The sequence below is a fragment of the Hyaena hyaena genome, unplaced genomic scaffold (genome assembly GCF_003009895.1).
Source record: "Hyaena hyaena isolate Hyena2069 unplaced genomic scaffold, ASM300989v1 scaffold_70, whole genome shotgun sequence".
Taxonomy (NCBI): domain Eukaryota; kingdom Metazoa; phylum Chordata; class Mammalia; order Carnivora; family Hyaenidae; genus Hyaena; species Hyaena hyaena.
In genome coordinates this window covers 2,702,106-2,727,630 of record NW_024080701.1, presented here as the reverse complement: position 1 = coordinate 2,727,630, position 25,525 = coordinate 2,702,106, and the positions used below count along the sequence as shown (strand labels likewise).

Sequence of the window (25,525 nt, the reverse complement as noted above, 5' to 3'; positions counted from 1 at the left end):
TGGAAGTATTACTTAAGCCAATTCCCTTCTGGCTTTAAAATTTTTACTCGATGTAGAGTATAAATTGCAAATCTAATATGAAAAACTTTTTATCAGAAAATAAATGAGGAAAATAAATTCATAGCTAGTTAGCCATACTAAGAAACTATGAATAATATATTCTTTGAGGCTAAATTTCTGTATGATAATTATGCCATCTAGTGATTAATTTCTTACTATTTTTTTACATTTTAAAATTTCCAGTTTTAATTGTGATCAAAATAACATAAAATCTATCGTCTTAACCATTTTTAAGTGTACAGTTCAGTTATTACATACATTCATAATGTCATGCAACAGATTTCAGAACATTTTCATCTTGCGAAACTAAAACTCTATATCCATTAAGTAACAAATCATTTCTCCCTCCCTCAGCCCTTGGCAACCACTCTTCTACATTCTAGATACCTCACATCATTGGTAGAAAACTGCTACCCTGAGAGTGCCATCCAGCTGCCTTTTCTGTGAACCATTAAGCATCAGGTGGAGTTTTGCATCTTTTCCCTGTGAAAATCTCAAGCAGAAATAACTTTGGCCAGAAATGTGGAATTCTTTCCTTAGCCTCATTTTAGGGAAAAAGGAAATTGCGTTCCTCCTGCCCTTCCTAAGAGAATTCAAGAAGAGGTCATGCAACCTTATTCTCCCTCTGATGCGTTGTTAGGGGCTGCTGCTGCTGCTGCTTGCCTTTCTCTGGTTTAGTTTTGTGACTGGTGAGAAAGGGAGCAGATGAAGGTTTCACCCAGTCGTCTGAAGGAGATGGTAGGTGTGGGGTCATGTCACTGTCAGCTAAGCTGGATGCATCCTTCTCGTATAAGAGATTTCTCTTAGCATCACTTGGACAAAACACATTTTTTTCCCTTCGGTTATCACAGTATAGGATCCTGGCTTAGTATTTGACTAGTGGACTACTTGGAGATCCCGTTTAAATGCACCTTAGAAATGGGAAACTATAGCAGCCCATAAACCTAAAGCCTGAGACCAGATCTGCAATTCAAGATGTTCTTTCTTGTGTAGAGCACCAGCCTCCCTACATCATTGCAGTTTTGCCTCGATATGTAGAGATCCGAACATTTGAGCCAAGGCTTCTGGTCCAGAGCATTGAATTGCAAAGGCCCCGCTTCATTACTTCGGGAGGGTAAGAAATTTCTTTTTTATTGTAGCTGCCATGTTGCAAAGCTTTAAAATAACCTCTGTCATCATAAAGCCTGTGCCCTTTCTCTGATATCCCTTATTCCTGTCCCCAGATCAAACATTATCTATGTGGCCAGCAATCATTTTGTTTGGAGACTTATTCCTGTCCCCATGGCAACCCAAATCCAACAGCTTCTCCAGGACAAACAGTTTGAATTGGCTCTACAGCTCGCAGTAAGTATTGTTTCTGAGACACAGATGTGAGTCTCCCTTCCTCATTGTTCTCCAAAGCAGGTGATTTTGGTTTAGATGTTTATATTTAGTTTGGACTGGTTGAATAACCATAGAACTGAAAGTTAGGAGACTTGGATTCGGGATCTGATGCTGCCATAAACTCTAATTAATTTCACTTTTTCAGTTTGATTATCTGTCAAATGTAGAAGTGTGCCAGTTATAATAGTATCTCCTAGAATTAATAAGACAATAAAATAATTAAAAAAAAATTTTAATGTTTTATTTCTTTCTGAGAGAGAGCAACAGCGTGAGCAGGGAAGGGTCAGAGAGAGAGAGGGAGGCACAGGATCTGAAACAGGCTCCAGGCTCTGAGCTGGCAGTCAGCACAGAGGCCGAGGCGGGGCTCGAACCCATGAACCGTGAGGTCATGACCTGAGCCGAAGTTGGACACTTAACCGACTGAGCCACCCAGATGCCCTGACAATAAAAGAATTTAATAGATATGTTACAGCCTTGAAAAATTAAAGACAATGCAGGTATTAAAGTAACAATCATAAATGTAAGATCACAGTGTGGTTAAATGCAGCAACTAGAGGGCCTCTCAAAATCCCTTTCAGCAGTAGTCCTCCTGTGTCTGGACAGGCCAGGCTTCTTCGGGTATTCTGAAACCACCTCAGGTTGCTGCATTCCAGAGGGCTGCACTCTTAAGTTTATGGCTGCCACTGTCCTTGAATGTTTGCATGGGATATTGTTCATAGCCAAGTTCAGAGTTAAGTAATGGCCATGACCATGCTCTTATTTAGGTGTTTCTCTCATTGCCAACTTTTGAAGACTGACTTCTGAGAGTTGTATTGTTCTTTTAAATATCCCCAGTGGTGATTTTTGTCTGTAGAGAGTGGATTTGATTTTAGGAAACAACCAAAGATTATTCTGATCCTAGTCATTAAACTAATTTAGTAAGAAGAGATTTTTGTGAAGATAATATTTAAAAAGCTTACTTTTTGAGTATCTTGTAAGTTCTTTCTGAAAGGAAAGCGGTGGTCGCAAGTTTTGGAATCTATGTTGATAGTCACATGTGGGAGATACTTGTGAAGAGCAACATTTATCTTGGATGTATATGTTCTAGATTTAAAACAAAAATCCAGTTTTAACAGTTAGACATGTTTAATATCCCATAAAGATTGTTTCTTTCTACAGGCATTTAATTTCAACATCTTACTAATTTTTTTGGCCGCCTATGCATTATGCTCCATTACTTTATTTTCATTTTTAAAATAATGAATATCCATGAACCCACCATCCTACCCAAGAAAAACAGCTTATGTAACCTATATGTTCCTCCCCATCTCATCGCTCTGCCTTCCATCCAGACACAGCCATTACCCTAAGTTTGTATTTATAATGCCTCTTAAAAATGTGTTTCTTGTTGAAAAATCTCAAATAAACAACCTAACTTTACACATAAAGGAGCTAGAAAAAGAAGAACAAACAAACTTCCAAACCAGTAGTAGGAAGGAAATAATAAAGACTAAAGCAGAAATAAATGAAATCGAAACTAAAAAACAAACAAATCAATGAATCCAAGAGCTGGGTCTTTGAAAAGATCAACAAAATTGATAAACCTTTAGCCAGAGTCATCAAAAAAGAGAGGACTCCAATAAATAAGAGGATACATAAAATCAACAACGCAGTAATGTGAAGGATTATAAGAGAAAATTATGAAAAATTATATGCCAACAAATTGGACAGTCTAGAAGAAATGGATAAATTCCTAGAAAGATGTAACCTCCCAAAACTGAATCAAGAAGAAATAGAAAATTTGAACAGATCAATTATCAGCAGTGAAGTTGAATCAGTAATCAAAAAACTTTCAGGGCATCCTAATGGCTCAGTCGGTTGAGCATCCAACTCTTGATTTCGGCACAGGTCATGATCCCAGGATTGTGGGATTAGCCCTACACTGGGCTTCATGCTGAGTGTGGAGCCTGCTTGGGATTTTCTCTTTCTTTCCCTCTCTCCCCATCTGCCACTCTCCCCTACTTGCTCTCACACTCTCTCTCTTTCTCTCAAAAACAAATAAATAAACAAAAAACCTCCTGAAAAACAAAAGTCTAGGACCAGATGGGTTCACAGGTGAATTCTACCAAACATTTAAAGAAGAGTTAATACTTACTCTTAAACTGTTCCAAAAAAATAAAAGAGGAGAGAGGAGGGAAATCTTCCAAATCCATTTTATGAGGCCATTATCCTGATACCAAAACCAGATACAGACACTACAAAAAATTAAAATAAAGCAAAGTAAAAGAAATTTTAAAAATAATAAAAAAGAGAGAGACAAAGAACTACAGGCCAATATACCTGATGAACACAGATGCAAAAATCCTCAATAAAATACCAGCTAACTGAATCCAACAGTACATTAAAAAAAATCATTCACTACAATCAAGTGGGATTTCTTCCTGGGTTGCAAGGGTGGTTCAATACTTGCAAATCAGTCTGTGATACGTCACATCAAGAGAAAGGATAAAGAACCATATGATCGGGGCGCCTAGGTGGCTTAGTCGGTTGGGCGTCCGACTTGGGCTCAGGTCACGATCTCACAGCTCGTGGGTTCAAGTCCTGCGTCAGGCTCTGTGCTGACAGCTCAGAGCCTGGAGCCTGTTTCAAATTCTGTCTCCCTCTCTCTCTCTCATCCTCCCCTGCTCATGCTGTCTCTCTCTCTCTCAGAAATCAATAAAACCTTAAAAAAAAAGACATATTAAAAAAAAAAGAACCGTATGATCATGTGAATAAACAAAAGCATTTGCCAATGTACAGCATCCATTCATGATTTAAAAAAAAAAAAAAACCCTCAACAAAGTAGGTTTAGAGGAACTATATCTCAATACCATATATGAAGAACCCACAGCTAATATAACTCTTAATGGGGAAAAAAAAAACTGAGAGCCTTTTTCCTAAGGTCAAGAACATGACGAGGTTATCTCCTCTCACCATTTTATTCAGCATTATACTGGAAGTTCTAGCCACAGAAGTCAGATGACAAAAACAAAGAAGGGCATCCAAATCAGTATAGAAGAAGTAAAAGTATCACTGTTTACAGATGACATGATAGTATATCTAAAAAACCCGAAAGACTCCAAGAAACCACTAGAATTGATAAATGAATTCAGTCAAGTTGCAGGATACAAAATCAATCTACAAAAATCTGTTGCATTTCTATACACTAATAATGAAATAGCAGGAAGAGAAATTAAGAAAACAATCCCATTTACAATTACACCAAAAATAATAAAATTCCTAGGAATAAACTTAACCAAGGAGGTAAAAGATCTGTACTCTGAAAACTGTAAAACACTGATGAAAGAAATTGAAGATGACAGACAAATGGAAAGATATTCTATATGCATGAATTGTAAGAACAAATATTCTTAAAATGTCCATACTATCCAAAGCAATCTATAGACTTAATGCAGTCTCTCTCAAAATATCAATAGCATTTTCCACAGAACTAGAACAAACAATTCCAAAATTTGTATGGAACCACAAAAGACCCTAAATAGCCAAAGTAGTTTTGAAAAAGAACAAACGAAACTGGAGGTATCACAATCCTAGATTTCAAGATATACTACAAAAGTATATTAGTAAAAGCACTATGGTACTGATGTAAAAACAGACACGTAGATCAATGGAACAGAATAAAGAAACAAACCCACAATTATATGATCAATTACTCTTCAACAAAGGAGGCAAAAATATGCAGTGGGTAAAAACAGTCTTCTTCAAAAAATGGGGTTGGAAAAACTGGGTAACAACATGCAAAAGAATGAAACTGGACCACTTTCTTACACTATACACAAAAATAAGGTCAGAATGAATTAAAGACCTAAATGTGAGACCTGAAACTGTAAAAATCCTAGAAGAGAATACAGGCAGTAATTTATCTGACATCGATCATAGCAACATTTTTCTAGATATGTCTCCTCAAGCAAGGGAAACGAGCAAAAACAAATTATTGGGAGTACATCCAAATAAAAAACTGCACAGCCAAGGAGTCAACAAAACTAAAAGACAACCTACTAAATGAAAGAAGATACTTGGAAATGACATACCTGACAAAGGGCTATTATCCAAAATATATAAAGAACTGATATAACTCAACACCCACAATAATCCAATTTAAATATGGGCAGAAGGCATGAGCAGACATTTCTCCAAAGAAGCCATACACATGGCCAATAGACGTTTGAAAAGATGCTCAACATCATTCCTTTTCAGGGAAATGCAAATTAAAATCACAGGGTGATGATAGATCACACCTGTCAGAATGACTAAAATCAACAACACAAGAAACAACAAGTGTTGGTGAGGATGTGGAGAAATAGGAGCCTTCATACACTGTTGTAGGTCTGCAAACTGGTATAGCTACTGTGGAAAACAGTATGAAGTTTCCTCAGAAAATTAAAATAGAACTACTCAAAGAACACAAAAACACTAATTCTAAAAGATATATGCACCCCTAGGTTTATTGTATCATAGTAGCCAAGATATGGAAGCAACGTATGTGTCCATTGATAGATGAGTGGATAAAGAAGATGTGGTATATATACACAATGAAATATTATTCAGCCATAAAAAGAATGAAACATTTGCAACAACATAGAGGGATCCTAGAGAGTATAATCCTAAGTGAATAAGTCAGTCAGAGAAAGACAATTACCATATGATTCCACTCATATGTAGAATTTAAGAAACAAAACAAATTTAAAAAGAGGCAAACCACAAAAACAGATTCTTAACTATAGAGAACAAACGTGGTTATCAGAGGGCTGGGTAGATGAGGGAAAATAAGTGAAAGGGATTAAGAGTACATGTATCATGGGCTGCCTGGGTGGCTCAGTTGGTTAAGCATCAGACTCTTGATTTTGGCTCACATCCTGATCTCACGGTTCATGAGACTGAGCCCTGTGTGGACACAGAGACTGCTTGGGATTCTCTCTGTCCCTCTCATACGTATGTGTACACCTGTGTACTCTCTAATAAATAAATATTTTTTTAAAAAAGTACACATTGTGATGAGCACTGAATATTGTATATAGAATTGTCAATTCACTATGTTGTACACCTGAAGCTAATATAATACGTTAATTGTTTTGCAAGTAAATTTTAAGTGTTTTTAAAATTTTTTTTATTTTTAGAGAGCACAAGCGGGGAGTGGGGGAAGGGAGAGAGAGGGAGGGAGGGGAAATCTCAAGCAGGCTCCACACTCCATGCACAGCCCAATGCAAGCTTCGACCCATGACCCTAAGATCATGACCTGAGCTGAAATCAAGAGTTGGATGTTCAACCAGCTGAGCCACCCAGGAATCCTTGGGTGGGATTTAAAAAATTTTTTTTAAGTTTATTTATTTTGAGAGAGAGAGCATGAGCAAGGGAGAGGCAGAAGAAGAGGGAGAGAATCCAAAGCAGGCTCCACACTGTTAGCATGGAACCCGATGCAGGGCTCGAACTCACAAACTGAGATCAATGACCTGAGCTGAAATAAAGAGTTAGATGCTTAACTGACTGAGCCACCCAGCTGCCCCTGGAATTAAATTTAAAACAATTGCTTCTTGGGGTGCCTGTGTGGCTCAGTCAGTTAAGCATCCAACTTCAGCTCAGGTCACCATCTCACGGTTCGTGGGTTTGAGCCCTGCGTCGGGCTCTCTGCTGACAGCTAGCTCAGAGCCAGGAGCCTGTCTTGATTCTGTGTCTCCCTCTCTCTCTGACTCTCCCCTGCTCACACTGTCTCTATCTCTCAGAAATAAAATATTTTTAAAAATTTAAATAAATAAAACAATTGCTTCTTGTTGAATCATTTACATATGTATGTGTGCTTGAATATATATTTAGTTTTTGAACTTTACAAAGTATGATGCAGCATATAGCTTTTTTAGTATCTGTTTTTCTCCACAGGAAGGTCTTGGGTCTTTTCATTGATCTCTTCCTGCTGCAGGTTGTGTGGGTTTCCATTTTCCTTCTCTTTTTTTGACTTGTACTTACTAGGTATTCTGTGCAATGATGAAAGGTTGGTTGATGCCATCTTAGCTCTTGAGGAAAATTTTATGTAAAAAAGTTAAAGAACATACATGAAACTTTCAAAGGACAATTACATACCAAAGTTTTTACCATTGACAAAACATGGGTCAAAATTTTAGCCAGGGGACAGTTTTCTGTGGGCTGGACAAGGCATCCCAAGGTTGGACCCTTTCTGAATAGATCAGAATCAGGTGAGGAAAGAGGAACACTAAGAGCCTGAGGAGGTTGGAGAAGTGAAAACAAGAGTGGAAACCATTTGGAGCCCATCCTGACTGGGATGGAGGGTGATGTTTGAATGTCTGGGAATAATCCAGATAAGGTGGCTGTGCCAGATTTTTAAAACCTGTAAAGCACCAAGAGGGCTTAGGCCAGGTGTGGCCCCATGGTGACGGTGGTCTAGACAAGGCAATAGATGGCATTCGAAAAGGAAAAGAAGGGAAAAAATGGAATGACAGCTTGAAGGAAGAAATTAAACATAAAGATGGGTTTAAATGAAACAAAAATTATAAATAGCTGCTTTAATTTAGCTCTTACTGCGAACAGCACCTGTCCCTACTCTGCCAGCTATGTTAAATGTCCTTTGATCCTTGAGCATGCCATGTTCTGTCTGTCACATTAGGGCCTTGCACACTTGCTGTCCTGTCTGCTGGGAAAACACACTCCTCTTCCGTTCCATCAGCTGCCCGGACTCCCCCGGCTAACCCCAGCTCAGCCTTATGTCTCAGTCCACATTCCTCCTGGTATTTCTTCTTGGACCCACTGTTCAGACTAGATTAGATATCCCTCCCATGTGCCTCTGTCATTACTCAACCCTGTTTTGTTTTGGTTTAGATTTTTTTTTTGGTTTCCAGTCTAAACTCTAGACTTGATTTAAATTTCACCAATTTCTCCATTAATGCAACACCCTTTTTCTGTTCCAGTTTCAAATCCAGAAATCCCATTGCATTTAGCTGTTGTGTATCTTCAGTGTCCTCTGATCTGTGACAGTTTCTTAATCTTTCCTTATTTTTCATGACCTTGACAATTTTCAGGTATACTGGTCACATATTTTGTAGAAACCCAGTTATATTTTCATTACATAGTTTCTTCTCATTGTTTCGATTAGAATGTGAGGGCAGATGCCATGCGGCTGCCTTGTGCACTTCAGTATGTGGGCCTCGTAGGTTGTGTCTAATACCTAGTATATTACTGAATAAATATTTGATGAGTGAGTGAGCTCTTACCTGTACCCTCTTACCAGGAAATGAAAGATGATTTCGACAGTGAAAAGCAGCAACAGATCCATCACATCAAGAACTTGTATGCCTTCAACCTCTTCTGCCAGAAGCGTTTTGATGAGTCCATGCAGGTCTTTGCTAAGCTTGGCACAGGTAACACATGGGTATGGCCTTGAGGGAAGGGAAACTGAAAAGCACGGGAGAAGTGATACTAGACCATCTGAGACCAGTGCTCATGTCAATTGATCTCGGGCCTCACAGGATCCTGTGGGTGACCACAGTGGTTGTGTATTTATAGCTCTCATCTTGTTCATCTGGTCTCACCCGTTAGCACAGACTTCCGGTTGCCCAAGATGGTTTAGTCTTGCCATTAGAGAAAGATAACAAAGTCATTCAAGTGTATTCAGTCATCTAGTGTTTATTGAATGCTGTTCTAGGCAAAAGTCCCTGACCTGAGCTTAGTAGGATTAAACAGTAGGTTCCTTTTGAGAGCCACACGGGGCAGTGCTACAAAGCCTTTCCTATTCTCAGACCTACAAAATCTCTAGACATTAGAACATCATTGTGAGGGGTAGGTACGCTGGAGTCCAGCTGCTGACCTCAGGCAAAGTCACTGGACCTCTCTGCATTCCAGTTTTTTCCTCTGCAAAGCAGGGCAAAAATAACAATTGACCTCAAAGCGTTGCTGTGAAGATTATGTAAAGTGCTTAGAACAGTGTATGGTATGAGATAAATGCCAAATAAAGTTTGCTTGTTGTTAGTATTAGATTGTTTCGTTTCTGTTTTTGCTTAATTTAGGTCCATCTATGTATGCTTGGCTTGACTTTATATAATATTTATCCCCTTTTCTTCTCTTGTTTTGCCTTTTTTCCTCCTTCCCCCATCCTTGGCCAATAATGAACTAAAGATAACTCCCTGTATCAGTTAAGATTCTTGGCTGTGAGCAGTGGAGACCAGTCCTGGTTAATTAAAGCAGTATCTGGATAAATTAAGAGTAGTTTCTTGGAATATTGGGGGAATGGTAGGTAGACACAAAATTAATGGAGACCAGGCTTGTGAATGATAGGAACCAAGGTTGCTCCAGAGAACCTCCCAGCAAGAAACAGGAAGCTGGACAGCAATCCCTGTGGAACCAGGACAGGCTGAGCAGTCCTCCTTTGGCACAATCACTTCCTGAGCTGTTGCTACCACTTTTCCTGTTACCACATCCTCAATGAAAATTACCCCTTACCAGCTTGTATTAGCTATCTAATGCCAAGTAACAAATCACTCCAAAGCTGAGCGGCTTAAAATAACAAACCATCTGTTATCTTTCCCGGTATGTGTTGTGGTTAGGAATTTGGGAAGGAATTAGCTGGGCACTTGTTGCTTCGGATCTCTCATGTGTTTGCAGTTGTGTGTTGGCTGGGCTGGCTTCATCTGGAGTCTTGACTAGACTAGAGGATCCACTTCCAGGGTGGCTCATTCTCATAGCTGACACGTTGGTGCTGGTGGTGAGCTGGAGGCCTCAGTTCTTGTCCAAGTGGGTCCCTCTGTTTGAGTGTCCTCATTCCCAGTGACCGGCTTTTCCTGGAGTGAGCAATCCAAGAGACCTAGGTGGTCTTTTATCATAGTCACTTCTGCCATATTCATATGTGTTCAAGGCAAGGGAACACAGACCCTACCTCTTGATGGAGGAATATCAACATTACGTAAAAGAACCTTGTAGGATGTATGATATGTGTTGGTGTGTACCATACTGCTTGTCATCCTTGAGTCACTTCCTCAAGATTAAGGGGCTCTGATTGGCCAGGATTAGGTTATAGTCTCACACCTTCTGACTGTACTAGGGATGGGGAAAGAGGTTGTGGCTACCCTTTGCTTCTGAAGGCAAACGTAGGTACCTAGAACTATTCTCCAAGACCACATGTGGTATGGAAGAAGGAGCTCACCAAAAGGAAATAGATTGCTGTTTCAGAAGGGGGATGGAAGCTGGCAACCTGAAATCACTAAATTTCTACCATCCTTCCTCTGAGTGAACTCACTTGGGACATTTATTTTCAGTGTACTACCAGCTCTTTGGGAAGACACTGGAATAATAAGCTATAACTGCCATAGTAACTTGGTACTTTTTCCATGTACCAATGATAATTGAATTCCAGTCCTAAAGCTTTAAAGTCAATCTTAATGAAGTTCTTTTAGTTTATTCATTCCACAAATACATACTGAGCTCTTAGAGAGTGCAGTGCACTCCGCTGGACCCCAAGCAAATACAACCAGACAGGAATTCTGCTTTCAAAGAGCAGTCTAGTAGGGAAGATAAGGCAGAAGTTGGACCCTTACCAGTGGCGGCAGCAGATGTGTGCTGGTGGTGCTGTTGTCTAGTGGGCAGCGTCTCCATTGACCTCAGACTAAGGTCTGGTCCTCAGGTCCAGAAGTGGATGTTCTTAGTATATCCAGAGATCATCAGACTATCAGTATAGCCTGACTAAAATCACATCAGACCAATATATTAACAGAATATCCCTTTATTTATTTACAGGAGAGAGGTTAGATCTCTTTCCAATGGCTAGAATATTCATACATGGCACCCACAGTACTCTTTTTTATGTATATTGTGGTGCAGGCAATTTTGCTATGATGCCTTCATTGTGGTCCTGCAAAACTTTATATTCTATAATAAATACTCATGGAGGGGTGCCTGTGTGGCTCAGTTGGTTAAGCGTCCAACTCTTGATTTCCACTCAGGTCATAATCTCTGAATTAGTGAGATTGAGCCCTGCATCAGGCTGTTTTCTGACAGCACAGGATTCTCTCTGTCCCTCGTCTGCTTTCTCTCTCTCTTTCTGTCTCCCTTTCTCTCTCAAAATAAATAAGTAAACTTTAAATACATGCATACATACATACATTCATTCATACATACATACATACATACATACATACTTAATGGTACATAACAGGCTTGTTGGAAAAATGAGGTTGGGGCAGACCACTCTCAAGACAGGCATCTTTTTAAGTGGAACATTAATTAAAACAGTAAGAGTCCTAGGGCGGCTCAGTCAGTTAAGCGTCCAACTTCAGCTCAGGTCATGATCTTGCAGCTCATGGGTTCAAGCTTCGAGTCAGACTCTGCTGACAGCTCAGAGCATGGAGCCTGCTTCAGATTCTGTGTCTCCCTCTCTCTCTGTCCCTCCCCCCCTCGTGCTTGCTCTCTCTCTTTTTCTCAAAAATAAATAAACATTAAAAAAAACAAAATAGTAATAGTCCTACTAAAATTAAATTCCCACTGGTGTTGGTACCCAGCATGATAGTGCTTTGCAATCTTGAATCCTGGGGCTGTGCTTTTTCCTTTGAGATACAAATCTTTGAAAATATTTGCTTCTAATAGAAACAAGTTTCATCAAAATAAAAAGTCCAATCCTGGATATAGGCTTCTTTATGAAACCCTCAAAAAATTCATATGGAGGGAACATCTTTGCTTCATTTTTACTCTCAGCTTTTGCAGGTGGTTTAACTTAATAGAAGGTATAGGTGTTTTGAAGCTAACCAGCCACGCCTTGCACTAAAAGAGGTCACTTCTTTTCAGTTCCTTTCTTTAAGTCTCCCTGTATAGTCAAGGCTCTCTTTAATTGTGAGGAAGCTTGCCTGGTCACTTCAAAACATTAACAAGCTGGGGAAATTTGCATACAAACTGACACAATTTTCGCCTCACAATGATATCATTTTCCCACTTACCAACTGTGCATGAACTAATTCACATGAAGGAAACTTGGGTTGTAGCAGAACAGAGTGTACCTGGGATGCCAAGTGAGAAGAATGCTGTAAGAGTACAGAATAGGAGCGAAAGGAAGTTTTGTGGAGGTGTGTTTCATCTGAGCCAGAGGGGAGGCCAGGCTGCAGAGAACAGTCTCAAATGACTAGAATATAATACTGCCGGGCCCAGTGTCCTTTCATCCCCATAGTATAGGATGGACTGGGCCCAGGTTTCCTTTCCTGTGTCCCACAGATAGGGTTCTTATAAGGGTGTCCTATTTCTACCCTTTATGAGTGGGAAGAAACTTGTCTCCTCCCACTGGGAACATGGGACCTGTGAGTGGGCTTTATCAAATATATAAACCACCCTAGACTCGATGTAAAAGAAGTTTTTTCATATGTAGCTTTTTTGGAGAGAGGATCAGTACCTTTTATCAAAATCTTTAAGATGTCTTAGATCCTAAAAATGTTTAAGGACCAATATTTTAGGGTTATTTCCTTGTGGCAATCCACAACTTATACATAAAAAGCTCTAATGTAAGATAGAAAGGTAAGGCTACTGGCATTTGCATCAGGGCTTGATAAGAAGATACACTGGAGTCTAGTGTTTGAGAATAATGTGAGTAAGATAATTTTTATATTTCTTAAAACCCATGTATAGATCTTGAAATTGAGCCCTAGACTGTTGAGTTGGTTCACATAGTATATTCATTACTTACTCAGCTAACAAAATTTTTATCAAGCTTCTATCATGCACTGAAGACAATTCTGGGTACCAGGTTGTGGGCTTATATTCTGATAGAGAGAGGACAGATGACAAAATAAAATTATAATATGTTGGGAAGTGGTAAGTCCTAAGAAAAATAAAACTGGGGAATGGGGATAAGGAGTACTGAAGATAAGAATTAGGATTGCAGTTAGAGATGAAATGATTAGGGAAGGCGTCTCTGAGAAGCTGGGGACTGAAGGAGGCTATTTAATGAAGCAGGTACATGTCTGGAGAGGTGCACTGCAGGCAGAGGGAATGGCTGGTGGGAAGGCAGTGAGGTGGAAATGGTGCCTGGTACATTCAGGGAGCCGCCAGATCCATGTGGCCAAAGCAGAGTTGATCTGTATCCTTTGTTCTCATAAGGAATATAGTCTCATTGTTAATTGTTTGTCTGTTATTACTCGGGATTTGATGTGTGGCATAATCCTGGACTCAGAGAACATATGGCCTGAAGGCAAATCAGGTAAGCCTGGTCAGTGCCATTCCTGCCTTCGGTCCTGGGCTTCTCGGATAAATAAGACATGTTGTGTGTCCATAAAGAGCTTGCATGTAAAACTGCTCAGTAAAACATTGCAGTAAGTGTGAAAGAGGTCTCCAGGCTTGTGGAGAAGTGAGTCAGGGGGTCTCAAGAGGAGGAGAGAGAGAGGTGACGTGGGCCCTGGAACATAGATGGGAAAGGAGAGTGTACAGGAAGGCAGGTGGCAGGGGGATGCAGTTGTGTCTGAGGGTCTGTGAACCACAGCCCAGTGGGATGTTCGTGGTGCTTGGTAGATCACACTAGAAGATGTTGGGGCCAAATTTCAGAGGACCTTGAATGCTGCAAGGGAATGCAGACATCATATTAGAGGCTTTGGGTGATAGCACAAGGTGTAAGTACAATGACATGATCAGAGCCGTGTTTGTAGACACACACTGTGGTGCAGGAGGCTGACAGAGCATCACAGCGAGGGCCACCCTTCCCTCTACCTCCATCTTCTTTCCTCAGACTGCGCTTCCGGATGGTGACCATGTACAACCACCAACTGTCCTGTTGGTTTGTCGCTTCTCACAAGTGTCTTTTTCACATTATCATGATCTCTGATTTTGAGGAACACAGTCTTCCTGGCTTGGCAGAAATTTTGTGGCCAGACACAGATTCCTTAGGAATGATGTGGGTCCTGGAGCATTGAAGGCTATGTGGTATTTCTCTTCTGGTCTGCTTGCCTGGCACTCCCCTCCTTATAGAAGGGACAGGGCCTTCTCATGTTCCTCCAACTTTTTAAAAAAATTTTTTTTTTTAATATTTTTTTATTTATTTCTAGGAGAGAGAGAGAGACAGCGTGAGCAGGGGAGGGTCAGAGAGAGAGGGAGTCACAGACTGAAACAGGCTTCAGGCTCTGAGCTGGCAGTCAGCACAGAGCCCAACGCGGGGCTCGAACCCACGAACCGCGAGATCATGACCTAAGCGAAAGTCAGACGCTTAACCGACTAAGCCACCCAGGCGCCCCTAAAAGTTTTTTTTTAATGAAAACAAAACATTAATACAAAACATTTAAGTGTTAAAGGAAACAAAGCTTACTCTAGATCCAGCCTTGACTATCATTTTGTCTCTTTCTCATCCAGACTGTTTCCAGACATGTATACATCTTAATGTAATTATAATCATAAAGGTATATACTTTCATAGTTTTTCTTAAAATTGTTACAGCATTTTTCCATGTTGCTGTGTTGCCCTTCATAATTATAATTTGTGATGATTGCATTATAATCTCTTAGTTAAATGAAAATTATTTTATTTCTGCTGCTGAAGGAATTCCACTTTGTTTCCAGAATTGCATTGTTGCAGATAATGCTCATAACATTACCTATTCATTCAGATGTGTTTTCCCCTCCCATTTTTAGACTGTTTTGTTAGGGTGAACTCCTAGAAGTGGCTTTAGTGGGTCCAGGTGCTTTATTCTTATTTGAGGTAGCAGTATTTTTTGCCTTGGCAGTGTAAAAGGGATTCAGTTTCATAATATTGCAAGCATTGGCTAGTATCATATAATTCTTTTTTTTACTAATTAAATGGATATAAAAATATGTACATGTTTTTAGTGTGTACTGTTTTCTTTTTTTATTAAATTTTTTTAAATGTTTATTTTTGAGAGAGAGAGAAAGGAAGCAAGCATGAGTGCGGCAGCGCAGAGAGAGAGGGAGACACAGAATTCAAAGCAGGCTCCAGGCTCTGTGCTGACAGCTCAGAGGGGCTCAAACCCACAAGCCTCAAGATCATGACCTAAGCCGAAGTCAGACACTTAACCGACTGAGCCACCCAGGCGTCCCTGTACTGTTTTGATTCTTAATGTAACAGAATTCTTTCCCGCTTATTTATATTATTTTCTTGTCAGATGTTTGTGTCTTTTGCCTGTTCATCAAAAACAAATTTTTACGAATTTGTGTGGATTTGTTTTATATAATCAACCTATTAATCTCTTGCCATATAGGCTGCAAATATATACCGTAGCCTATTGTCTGGCCATTTGTTTCAGTAATATTCCTTTTTTGACAGATAATTTTTTAAAGTTCTTGATCTTTTCAGCTATTTAAAAAAATTTTTTTCGTGTTTTTATTTTTGAGAGACAGAGAGACAGAGTGTGAGCAGGGAAAGGGCAGAGAGAGGGGGGAGACACAGAATCTGAAGCATGCTCCAGGCTCCGAGCTGTCGCCACAGAGCCTGATGTGATGTTTAAATTCACAGACCATGAGATCATGACCTGAGCTGAAGCCAGATGCTTAACCAACTGAGCCACCCAGGCACCCCTTATCTTTTCAACTTTAATGTTTTATCATTTTTTCTTGGAAAAGTTTTTCTCCATTTCAGAGAGCTCATAAATTTTCAGTTTGAATTCTGCATATATATATATATGTCTATGATTGGAATAAAGAGTCAAGCCATTTTTGTAATGGTTTGGTGAAATATAAATAGTGCTCAAATTATGTAAGTGTATAGCTCATTGAGTTGTTAGGAACTTGGAATCGTTCCTTTTTAAAGAAATGTCAGTCTAGGGGCAGCTGGGTGGCTAAGTGTCTGACTTCAGCTCAGATCCTGATCTCACAGTTTGTGGGCTTGAGCCCCACATCAGGCTTGCTGCTTTCAGCCTGTCCGCACAGAGCCTGGATCCTGCTTCAGATTCTGTGTCTTCCTCTCTCTCTGCCCCTCCCCTACTTGTGCTCTGTCTCTCCCTCTCTCTCAAAAATAAACAAACATTAAAAAAAATTTTTTAAGTCAGTCTTGGGGCGCCTGGCTAACTCAGTTGGTGGAGCATGAGACTCTTGATCTCCAAGTTGTAAGTTCAAGCCCCATGTTGGGAGTAGAGATTACTTAAAAAATTAAAAAAAAAATCTTAAAAAAAAATCAATGTGGAACTTATTTTGCCATAATAATAGTCTCGTTTTATTGAATCTTTAAATTGCTACATGCTCCTTCCTGGGGAATCACATTTACCTTCTTTTTAGACCCTACTCATGTGATGGGCCTGTACCCGGACCTGCTGCCCACAGACTACAGGAAACAGCTGCAGTACCCTAACCCGCTACCTGTGCTCTCGGGGGCTGAGCTGGAGAAGGCACACCTAGCTCTGATTGACTATCTGACGCAGGTAGGTGTAATACAGAGGTGTGTGGAAGAGTTTACCTGGGAGTTCTAGAACCTGCTATTCTATGACATGGAAGTAAGGGCCTTCTCTAACCCACAGGCAGATTCCACACATGAATCCTAGAGCAGCCATGGTGGGCTGGGCACATTTCTTTCTCCTTCATCTTCCCGTTCATTCTTACATTGAGCTGTTTGTTGCCAAATCGTAATACCAGGAAATGTACTTGATTTCTGGTACATGTATGCTAAGCTATTATAGGAACTAAAAGGAATAAATTTTAGTTGCTAGAAAATAAGAAGTTTTTTGGAACACTTTTTTTGGAGCACACATACTTCTGGAAAAATACGTGCTCTATGCAGGAAACTTGGCAAACACAGGAAAATATAAAGTAAAAGTACAAATCACTGATAACTCTCCCACCCAGAGAAAAGTAATCATCATTATATTATTGTCCTTCTAGATCTTTAGAGCCACACCAACTTCCTTTATTGTGCTTCACAGATGCTGCTTTTTAAAAAAAAGAAAAATTTAAAGGTTTGTGCCAGCCCTGGCAATGGAGCAAGTCCATTGGCACCATTTTTCCTACAGCATTTACTCACTTTGTGTCTCTGTGTCACATTTTGGTAATTTTCACAACATTTCAAACTGTCTCATTATTATTTATGATTGGATCTGTGATCTTGATCTTTAAAAAAATTTGTTTATTTATTTTGAGAGACAGAGATAGAGCACAAATGGGGAAGGAACAAAGAGAGAAGGAGACACAGAATCCAAAGCAGGCTCCAGGCTGTGAGCTGACAGCACAGAGCCTGATGTGGGGTTCGAACTTGTGAGCCACGATATCATGACCTGAGCCTAAGTCGAATCCTTAACCGACTGAGCCCCCCATACGCCCTTGTGATCATTGACCTTTGATGTCACTATTATAATTGTTTGGGGATGCCACCAGCTGTGCCCTTATAAGATGGCACACTTAATAAATGTGTGTGTTCTGACTGCTCCACCAACTAGCTGTTTCCCCGTCTCTCTCCCTCTCCTTGGGCCTCCCTATTCCCTGACACACAATAATATTGAAATTGGGTCAACTAATAGCCCTACGAAGGCCTTTAAGTGTTCAAGTGAAATGGAGTTGCACATTTCTCACTTTAAATCAAAAGCTAGAAATAATTAAACTTTGTGATGAAGGCATGGCAGAAGCCAAGATAGGCGGAAATCTAGGCCTCTTAACACCAGTTAGCCAAGTTGTGACTGCAAAGGAAAAGTTGTTGAAGGAAATTAAAACTGTTACGCCAGTGAACGTGAATCATAAGGAAGCAAAGCAGCCTTATTGCTGTTACGGAGAAAGTCTGAGTGGTCTGGATAGAAGATCAAACCAGCCACAACATTCCCTTTCACCAAAGCCCAGTCCAGAGCAAGGCCCAACTCTCTTCAAATCTATGAAGGCTAAGAGAGTTGAGGAAGCTAGAGAAGAAAAGTTTGAAGCTAGCAGAGGTTGGTTCATAAGTTTAAGAAGGAAGGCATTTCCATAACATAAACATGCAAGGTGAAGCAGCAGTTGCTGATGTAGAAGGTACAGCAAGTTATCCAGAAGGTCTAGCTAAAATCATTCATGAAGGTGGCTGTACTCAACAATAGATTTTCAGTGTAGATGGAACAATCTTCTGTTGGAAGAAAATGCCAATTAGGACTTCATTTTTTTTGTTTGTTTAATTATTTTTACTTATTTGAGAGGGAGCATGCGAGCTTGAGTAGCAGAGAAGTAGAGAGATGGAGGGAGAGAAAGTATCCCAAGCAGGTTCCACACTGTCAGTGTGGAGCTCCATGTGGGGCTTGAACTCACAAACTGTGAGATCATGACCTGAGCAAAAATCAAGAGTCAGACACTTAACCAACTCAGCCACCCAGGCGCCCTCAACTGGGACTTTCATAGCTAGAGAGTAGAAGTTAGGGCTCGGATTCAAAGCTTCTAAGGACAGATTGACATTCTTGTTGGGGCCTAATGCAGCTGGTGACTTAAAGTTGGAGCCAGTGTTGATTGACCATTTCAAATATCCTAGAGCCCTTAAGGATTTTGCTGTACCTACTCTGCCTGTGTTCTATAAATTGAACAAAGCGCAGATGATAGCACATGCATGTGTGTCCGTCAGAATGGATCTCATACTTTTATTGTACAATACATTTTATTGTATGTTACTTATAACTCAATAAAGTTGATTTAAAAAAAAAAAAAAAAGAATATGGGCTTTGGAATTAGACCCTAATTGGAAACTTGCCTCTACTGCTTGTGAGAAATGTAACATGTATGCCTTGGGTTCTTCGCTTGTAAATGGGGATAATAATACTTGCATTTGTTTTAGGCTTACAATAGGATAACATAAAGTTCTTGGCACAGTGCCTGGTGTGCAGTAAGTATCCAGTAAATAATTGTTACCATATCTGTGGCAGTCTGGCACTCATCTATTTTGATACCTGCTAAAAATTATGTCCTATTGTGAGATCAAGGTAGGTAGGTGTGAGCCGCTTTGGAGGTCTTTGAAATTTATCTGGTAGCTCAGGTGATACAGATGATTTAGTCCTGGCCTTGACCCTGCATTTTTGGGCCTTTGCAGAAACGAAGCCAACTGGTAAAGAAGCTGAATGACTCAGATCACCAGTCTAGCACATCCCCACTTATGGAAGGCACTCCCACCATTAAATCCAAGAAGAAGCTGTTGCAAATCATCGACACCACCTTGCTCAAGTGCTACCTGCATGTGAGTTCTCCAACCATTTGGGTACCCGCAATTCCCCAGTCCGCTAAAACTGGGAAAATGCTACTTTGGGGTACTTGCCACTAGTACAAGTGAAATCTTTGATGATGGGAACCGCCTGGTCTTTGCCTGACACCTGTGAGCTTCTTGGAATTAAAAGGATAAGGCAAGATATTGCCCCAGAATTTGCAATGGGCTGGTCTCTGGTAAGATTGGGGTTAATGCTACCAGGTGGACGGGGACAGTATTTCCTGAGTGCATCGCCGCCTTTCCCCCACTCCCCTCCAGAACATTAACATTTGTTGTGTGAAAGAACATAATGCTGTGAAACTGCTAACTCTAGTCCTGAAAATGGGTGGTTTGCCTTCTCTTGCTTGTGTCATGCCCTGGCCTTTCAGCCTGAAGCAGGCCTGGGCTAGGTGGGGCGGGGGCTCCTCCATGAAGCAGAACTTTCCACCAAAGTCCTGCTTCCTCTGCAGACGAACGTGGCCCTAGTGGCCCCCCTGCTGCGCCTGGAGAACAATCACTGCCACATCGAAGAGAGCGAGCATGTGCTGAAGAAGGCACACAAGTACAGTGAACTGATAATCCTGTATGAGAAGAAGGGGCTCCACGAGAAAGGTGGCTGGAGGAGGGATTCCTCTCATCTGGGAGGGTCACTTGTATGTAGATTGGGGAAGCCTACTGATGTGTGATAACTCTCCCATGGGGACACGCCTTCTGGAAGAGGCTCATGACCTTGTTTTTGGGCTTCATGGCCAGCTCTGCAGGTACTGGTGGACCAGTCCAAGAAAGCAAACTCCCCTCTGAAAGGCCATGAGAGGACCGTGCAGTATCTGCAACATTTGGGTAAGTCCGGCTTTGAAATGGAAGCAGGAAAGGATTGTGTTCCAATGGACCCGATCTTCCACCATTTCTGATTCTGGCTCGTCAGTGCCCTCTCTCCCTTGTGTTCACCCAGCTTTGTTTTTACTTTGGGGTAAAAGTACTCCTGTGGTGGAACTGACAGCCTAGTAGGGCCAAGCAGCCCTGGGTGTCTGGTGCTTGGACAGAACTATCCCTGGAAAGTAAATTCTGGGGCCACCTGTGCACCCGCCTTCCCCTGTGGGCAGGTGGCCTTCACCTGCTGACAAGTCTTTTCCCTCCAGGCACAGAAAACCTGCATTTGATTTTTTCCTACTCAGTATGGGTGCTGCGAGACTTTCCAGAGGATGGCCTGAAGGTGGGTCACGGGGGTCTCTTGGATGCTTGCTCTTGATTCTACTTAGGGCAATGGTGGTTGGAGGGCAAGGGAGGATTCATGCAGTTTCTTAGTGTTCAGAGGAGTAGACTGGGAAATACGAGACAGCGTAGTGGAGAGAGCCTTGCACAGGACACCAGGAGACCTACGATCTAGGCTATCGCATTAGCTACAGGTGCCATCTTGCACCCCTTTCCCTCTTCAGAGGTCCGTGTGTGTGTGTGTGTGTGTGTGTGTGTGTGTGTGTGTGTGTGTGTGTTTGGCGGCACTGCAAGCAGGTCGTTCCACCACTGGAACTCAGGTTTTTCCCACAGATATTTACCGAAGATCTCCCAGAAGTGGAGTCTCTGCCACGAGACCGAGTGCTCGGCTTCTTGGTGGAGAATTTTAAGAGTCTGGCTATTCCTTATCTGGTAAGATCTTTTTAGGTCTGATCTAAAAACCTTTAAATGTGCAATCCAGGACCACATGGGTCAGTTCTTGGGCAATTCAGATTGGGGTTTGTGTCACTTGGGGATTGGTAGGAATGTAAGGAAGATGATTTCAGGATCCTCTGAAGAAAGAGATCTTGGTAGGTGAAGCTGGAAATGTTACTTTTTTTTTTTTTTTCTTTTTTAATGTTTTATTTATTTCTAGGAGAGAGAGAGAGACAGTGTGAGCAGGGGAGGGTCAGAGAGAGAGGGAGTCACAGACTGAAACAGGCTCCAGGCTCTGAGCTGGCAGTCAGCACAGAGCCCGACGCAGGGCTCGAACCCACGAACCGCGAGATCATGACCTAAGCGAAAGTCGGACGCTTAACCGACTAAGCCACCCAGGCGCCCCTGGAAATGTTACTTTTTGATGACGCTCAGGAAAAACAGCTCAGAGCCACATTTGTACAGCCACTTAGCAGTGACCACAGGACAGCCACATTGGTTTTAAGTACCAGAAGGCAGCTGTTTAACCTTAACTACGTGGGGTGATGTGAGAGTTTAGAGATTGTGGGACAAAATTAATGAAGGAGCTTAGATTGCAAATCAAGAAAATAATCTCTGATGTTGCTAGGTTGTATTCCAAAACTTCCTGGCGGTTTTAAAACAGCTATCGCTTAATGAGAGAACAATCTGGATGGGACCTGTTGGGCCTTAAAAATGTGAGGGCAACTGGGTGACGGAGCTGGGTCATAGCACAGAGGGTACCAGGTAGACCTGTGTCTTGCCTCAGGAACATGTCATCCACGTTTGGGAGGAGACAGGCTCTCGGTTCCACAACTGCCTAATCCAGCTGTACTGTGAGAAGGTGCAAGGTCTGATGAAGGAATATCTCCTGTCCTTCCCTGCAGGTACCAGTTCTTATAGGGAGCCGGTGGCCCTGGGCTTCGGAAGTGACCTGGGGCCCCAAGGGTGACATGTGGCTTAGGGAAGCAGACCCCACTGTTTTCTGCAGGCCCAGGTGGGCGGGAGGTTCCTCATAGGAGCCAGTGAAGCTAAGTGACCCAGCAGGGGAGACTCGAGCCCTTGTCTGGCTTTGGGCATCTCTGAGCATCACCCTTGTGGGCGGAGGAAGGAACAGGTTTGTCTGCAGGATGACAGCTGTGCTGATAAGAAACAGGTTTGCCTACAAGGGTGTTTGTGCAGCTTGTTTTTCTCTATACCTCAAGCTGATGTTTTGGGGTCATGTAGAGACCATAAACTCAGAAAAGTCCAACTGGAACCCACTGTGGCAGCCCTTTCTGATTATGGTGGTGCCATCATTCGTTTCTCCTGATGACCCCACATTGCTGCCCAGCAGCATCTTTTCATACTGAGAATAGTTTTCTTTAAGGCAAAACTCCAGTTCCTGCTGGAGAGGAAGAGGGTGAGCTGGGAGAATACCGGCGGAAGCTCCTTATCTTCTTGGAAATTTCTGGCTACTATGATCCAGGCCGGCTCATCTGTGACTTCCCTTTTGATGGTGAGTGTCTGGCTTGTGGCTAGAAGCCATTCATCAGAAGGTAATGTAAAAACTCATCTTCCCTGTTTCCCTAGTGTCATAGTCTTCCCAAAACTTGGGCCTGGAAAAAACCATGGGTTTCAGGCCAGTGTTGCTCTTCTGTCCCATCTGAAGACTCACTTTTGTACCATGACTGAGAGGAGTCTCTTCTGGGTGTGACCCACTTGGTAATTGATAGCCAGGTTGGAACCTGTTTATTGCATCAGTACCTGTTCTTGGTCATGTTCATGATTTAGCAGTATTTGTGATCTGACATAATTTGTCTGAAAAAGACATGTTTGATGTATAAATTCCAGGAGAGCAGAGACTGAGTGTTAGCCTTCCTTAGCTGGAGTGCTTGGCACATTGTAGGTGCTTATCGCACAATTGATCTTTGTCTGAGGGTTCTCACCCACTTTAAAAGTGATCACCGAAAAGGATGGGATAAAGTACCTCCTAAAATAGCTCCCTCCATCCTTTTTTAAATTTTAGCAATTCTCCTTGAAAAAAATCCCAAGTAATAAAAATATTGTCACCCATTTGTCTCACAGCTTAACCCTTGGCCTATCCTTTCACAGTGGTGGCTATGGCTACTTACACTGCTTCTTCCTCCCAGGCCTCTTAGAAGAGCGCGCACTGCTGCTGGGCCGCATGGGGAAGCATGAGCAAGCCCTCTTCATCTACGTCCACATCCTGAAGGACACAAAGATGGCTGAGGAGTACGTTGACCCTGCCACTTCACCACCCCAAGTTGTCTAATGGCCGCCCCACAGGAGAGGAGAGGCGGGAGAGGTTAAAAAGGCCACCTCCCCTCCACCCTGCTTCCTGTGCTGGCCCCTGGTTGTGGTGCCATCTTGAGGCTGCTGAGGAGGCAGCACTCATGACTTCTGTCGAGACATGGGTGTTCTGGCCTTGTCTCACCACTTTCTCCCTTGCAGGTACTGCCACAAGCATTATGACCAAAACAAAGATGGCAACAAAGATGTAAGTAGTGACCCCGGCCCCAGGGAGCATGTGCGCTTTTCACTGTCCCTCAGAGCACACCCCACCCCTTCTAGGTTGTCCATAAGTGACACTGGTATGAATCGCTAAGATCACTGATTGGTTTTGCACATGTTTTATTGAGGAAGAGGCAGGGTTGAGTGTACCTCCTGGTTTGCTTGGGATATTTCTGGCTCATTGTCATCCACGTGGTTATAAGTAGCGTCCCTGCCCCTTTACTGTCAAGAGAGTCCTAGTTTGTATGATAAGTGTTGTGGTCAGCCTATTGAGAAGGAGCATCTAATGATTGTGATAAGGTGCACTTATGTGTGCCATCTAAAATGCACATGGATTTGTCAGTGTCTGGAAACACTTTTGTTAGGCATGCCTGGGGAAACGGGGGCAACAGGAGTCTAGGCGGTAGAGGCCAGAGTTGCTGCTAAACAGAGCGCTAAAATTCAACAGAGAATAATCCAGATGCTAATCTTGAGTGCTGAGGTTGAGAAATCCTGCATTACTGGTACCAGGAAGAAATTATGACATCTCATCTTGGGTTCATCTCCTCTGCCAAAATGTGACAGGGCCTCCACCTCAAAGCCAGATTGCTTGGAGGGATCTTTTTTGAGTCATTTTGCAGTGCTGGCGTTTTGTTAGTAGTATCAGGCTTAACAAATACAAGGCATTTGATTTTTGCCTCTCAGGAAAAACAGCCCTTAATTTTTAACATCTTCAGTTGACTGACTTCACCAGAATCTTTTAAAAATGTGAAAAGTGATGAGTTTAAAATGCTCCCTGACAGTTATTGCTATAGACCAGCCCCTCTTATTTTTAGGTGTGGTCATGCTGGGGGGTTCTGGGAGGCTTACTGCCAGCCTGACATATGTGGCTTGTACCTGTACGAGACAGGTGTATCTGTCCCTGCTCCGGATGTACCTGTCACCCCCCAGTGTTCACTGCCTGGGACCAATCAAGCTGGAACTGCTGGAGCCACAAGCCAACCTCCAGGCTGCCCTGCAGGTCCTCGAGCTGCACCACAGCAAGCTGGACACCACTAAGGTCAGGAGTCCTCAGGGAGATGGCAGGCACTGGGCGAGCACTGAATGAGAGGAGAGGACAGAAAACGGGACTGGGGTTTGAGAGCTCTGTGGCATCAGACATTTCCTCAGGCTCACTCGTGTCCTGTTTCACCCTGTTCCTGTCCCTAGGCCATCAACCTTCTCCCAGCAAACACTCAGATTAACGATATACGCATCTTTCTGGAAAAGGTGTTGGAAGAAAATGCACAAAAGAAACGGTTCAATCAAGTGCTCAAGAACCTTCTTCATGCCGAATTTCTGAGGGTATGAAACTTCCCAACTCTAGGGTGCAGCTATACTCTTTAGTAGGAGACAGTTAGCACACATGCCCTGTAAACAAAAGCAGAGCTTTGTGTTCCTTTAACACTGTAGCTCAAACCGATCCAATAGCCAACTTGACATGTAGTTGCAAGTATTGCAGTTAGAAGCCTCTGTGGGAGCTGGGAAATGAGACCATGCCAGCCTCTGGTTGGTACTGTGTATACTGGACAGTGGGGCTTCTCTCCCAGTCTTTCTGCTCCCCCAGGTCCAGGAAGAGAGGATTTTACACCAGCAGGTGAAGTGCATCATCACAGAGGAGAAGGTGTGTATGGTGTGTAAGAAGAAGATTGGGAACAGGTGAGCCTCCTCCCCAGCTGTGCAGTTTCAGCACATCATGCTCAGGATGGACTTCTGCCCTTTAACTGCGGGGGAAAGCAGGGCTGCTGTCTTGGCC

The 25,525-nt window shown here is 42.2% G+C and overlaps 1 protein-coding gene across 1 annotated transcript in view; it reads left to right on the top strand.

Moving 5' to 3' along the window:
- Positions 1 to 25,525, top strand: part of VPS39 (VPS39 subunit of HOPS complex) — a 48,438-nt gene that overhangs the window by 20,125 nt on the left and 2,788 nt on the right. The window contains exons 9-24 of the mRNA XM_039232732.1: positions 1,054 to 1,174; positions 1,284 to 1,404; positions 8,720 to 8,849; positions 16,674 to 16,816; positions 19,423 to 19,566; positions 20,043 to 20,184; positions 20,326 to 20,412; positions 20,712 to 20,785; positions 21,118 to 21,216; positions 22,007 to 22,124; positions 22,607 to 22,735; positions 23,370 to 23,472; positions 23,692 to 23,737; positions 24,641 to 24,790; positions 24,940 to 25,074; positions 25,337 to 25,428. Of these exons, the coding sequence (XP_039088663.1) occupies positions 1,054 to 1,174; positions 1,284 to 1,404; positions 8,720 to 8,849; positions 16,674 to 16,816; positions 19,423 to 19,566; positions 20,043 to 20,184; positions 20,326 to 20,412; positions 20,712 to 20,785; positions 21,118 to 21,216; positions 22,007 to 22,124; positions 22,607 to 22,735; positions 23,370 to 23,472; positions 23,692 to 23,737; positions 24,641 to 24,790; positions 24,940 to 25,074; positions 25,337 to 25,428 (1,834 nt within the window). The remainder of the gene's footprint in view (positions 1 to 1,053; positions 1,175 to 1,283; positions 1,405 to 8,719; positions 8,850 to 16,673; positions 16,817 to 19,422; positions 19,567 to 20,042; positions 20,185 to 20,325; positions 20,413 to 20,711; positions 20,786 to 21,117; positions 21,217 to 22,006; positions 22,125 to 22,606; positions 22,736 to 23,369; positions 23,473 to 23,691; positions 23,738 to 24,640; positions 24,791 to 24,939; positions 25,075 to 25,336; positions 25,429 to 25,525) is intronic.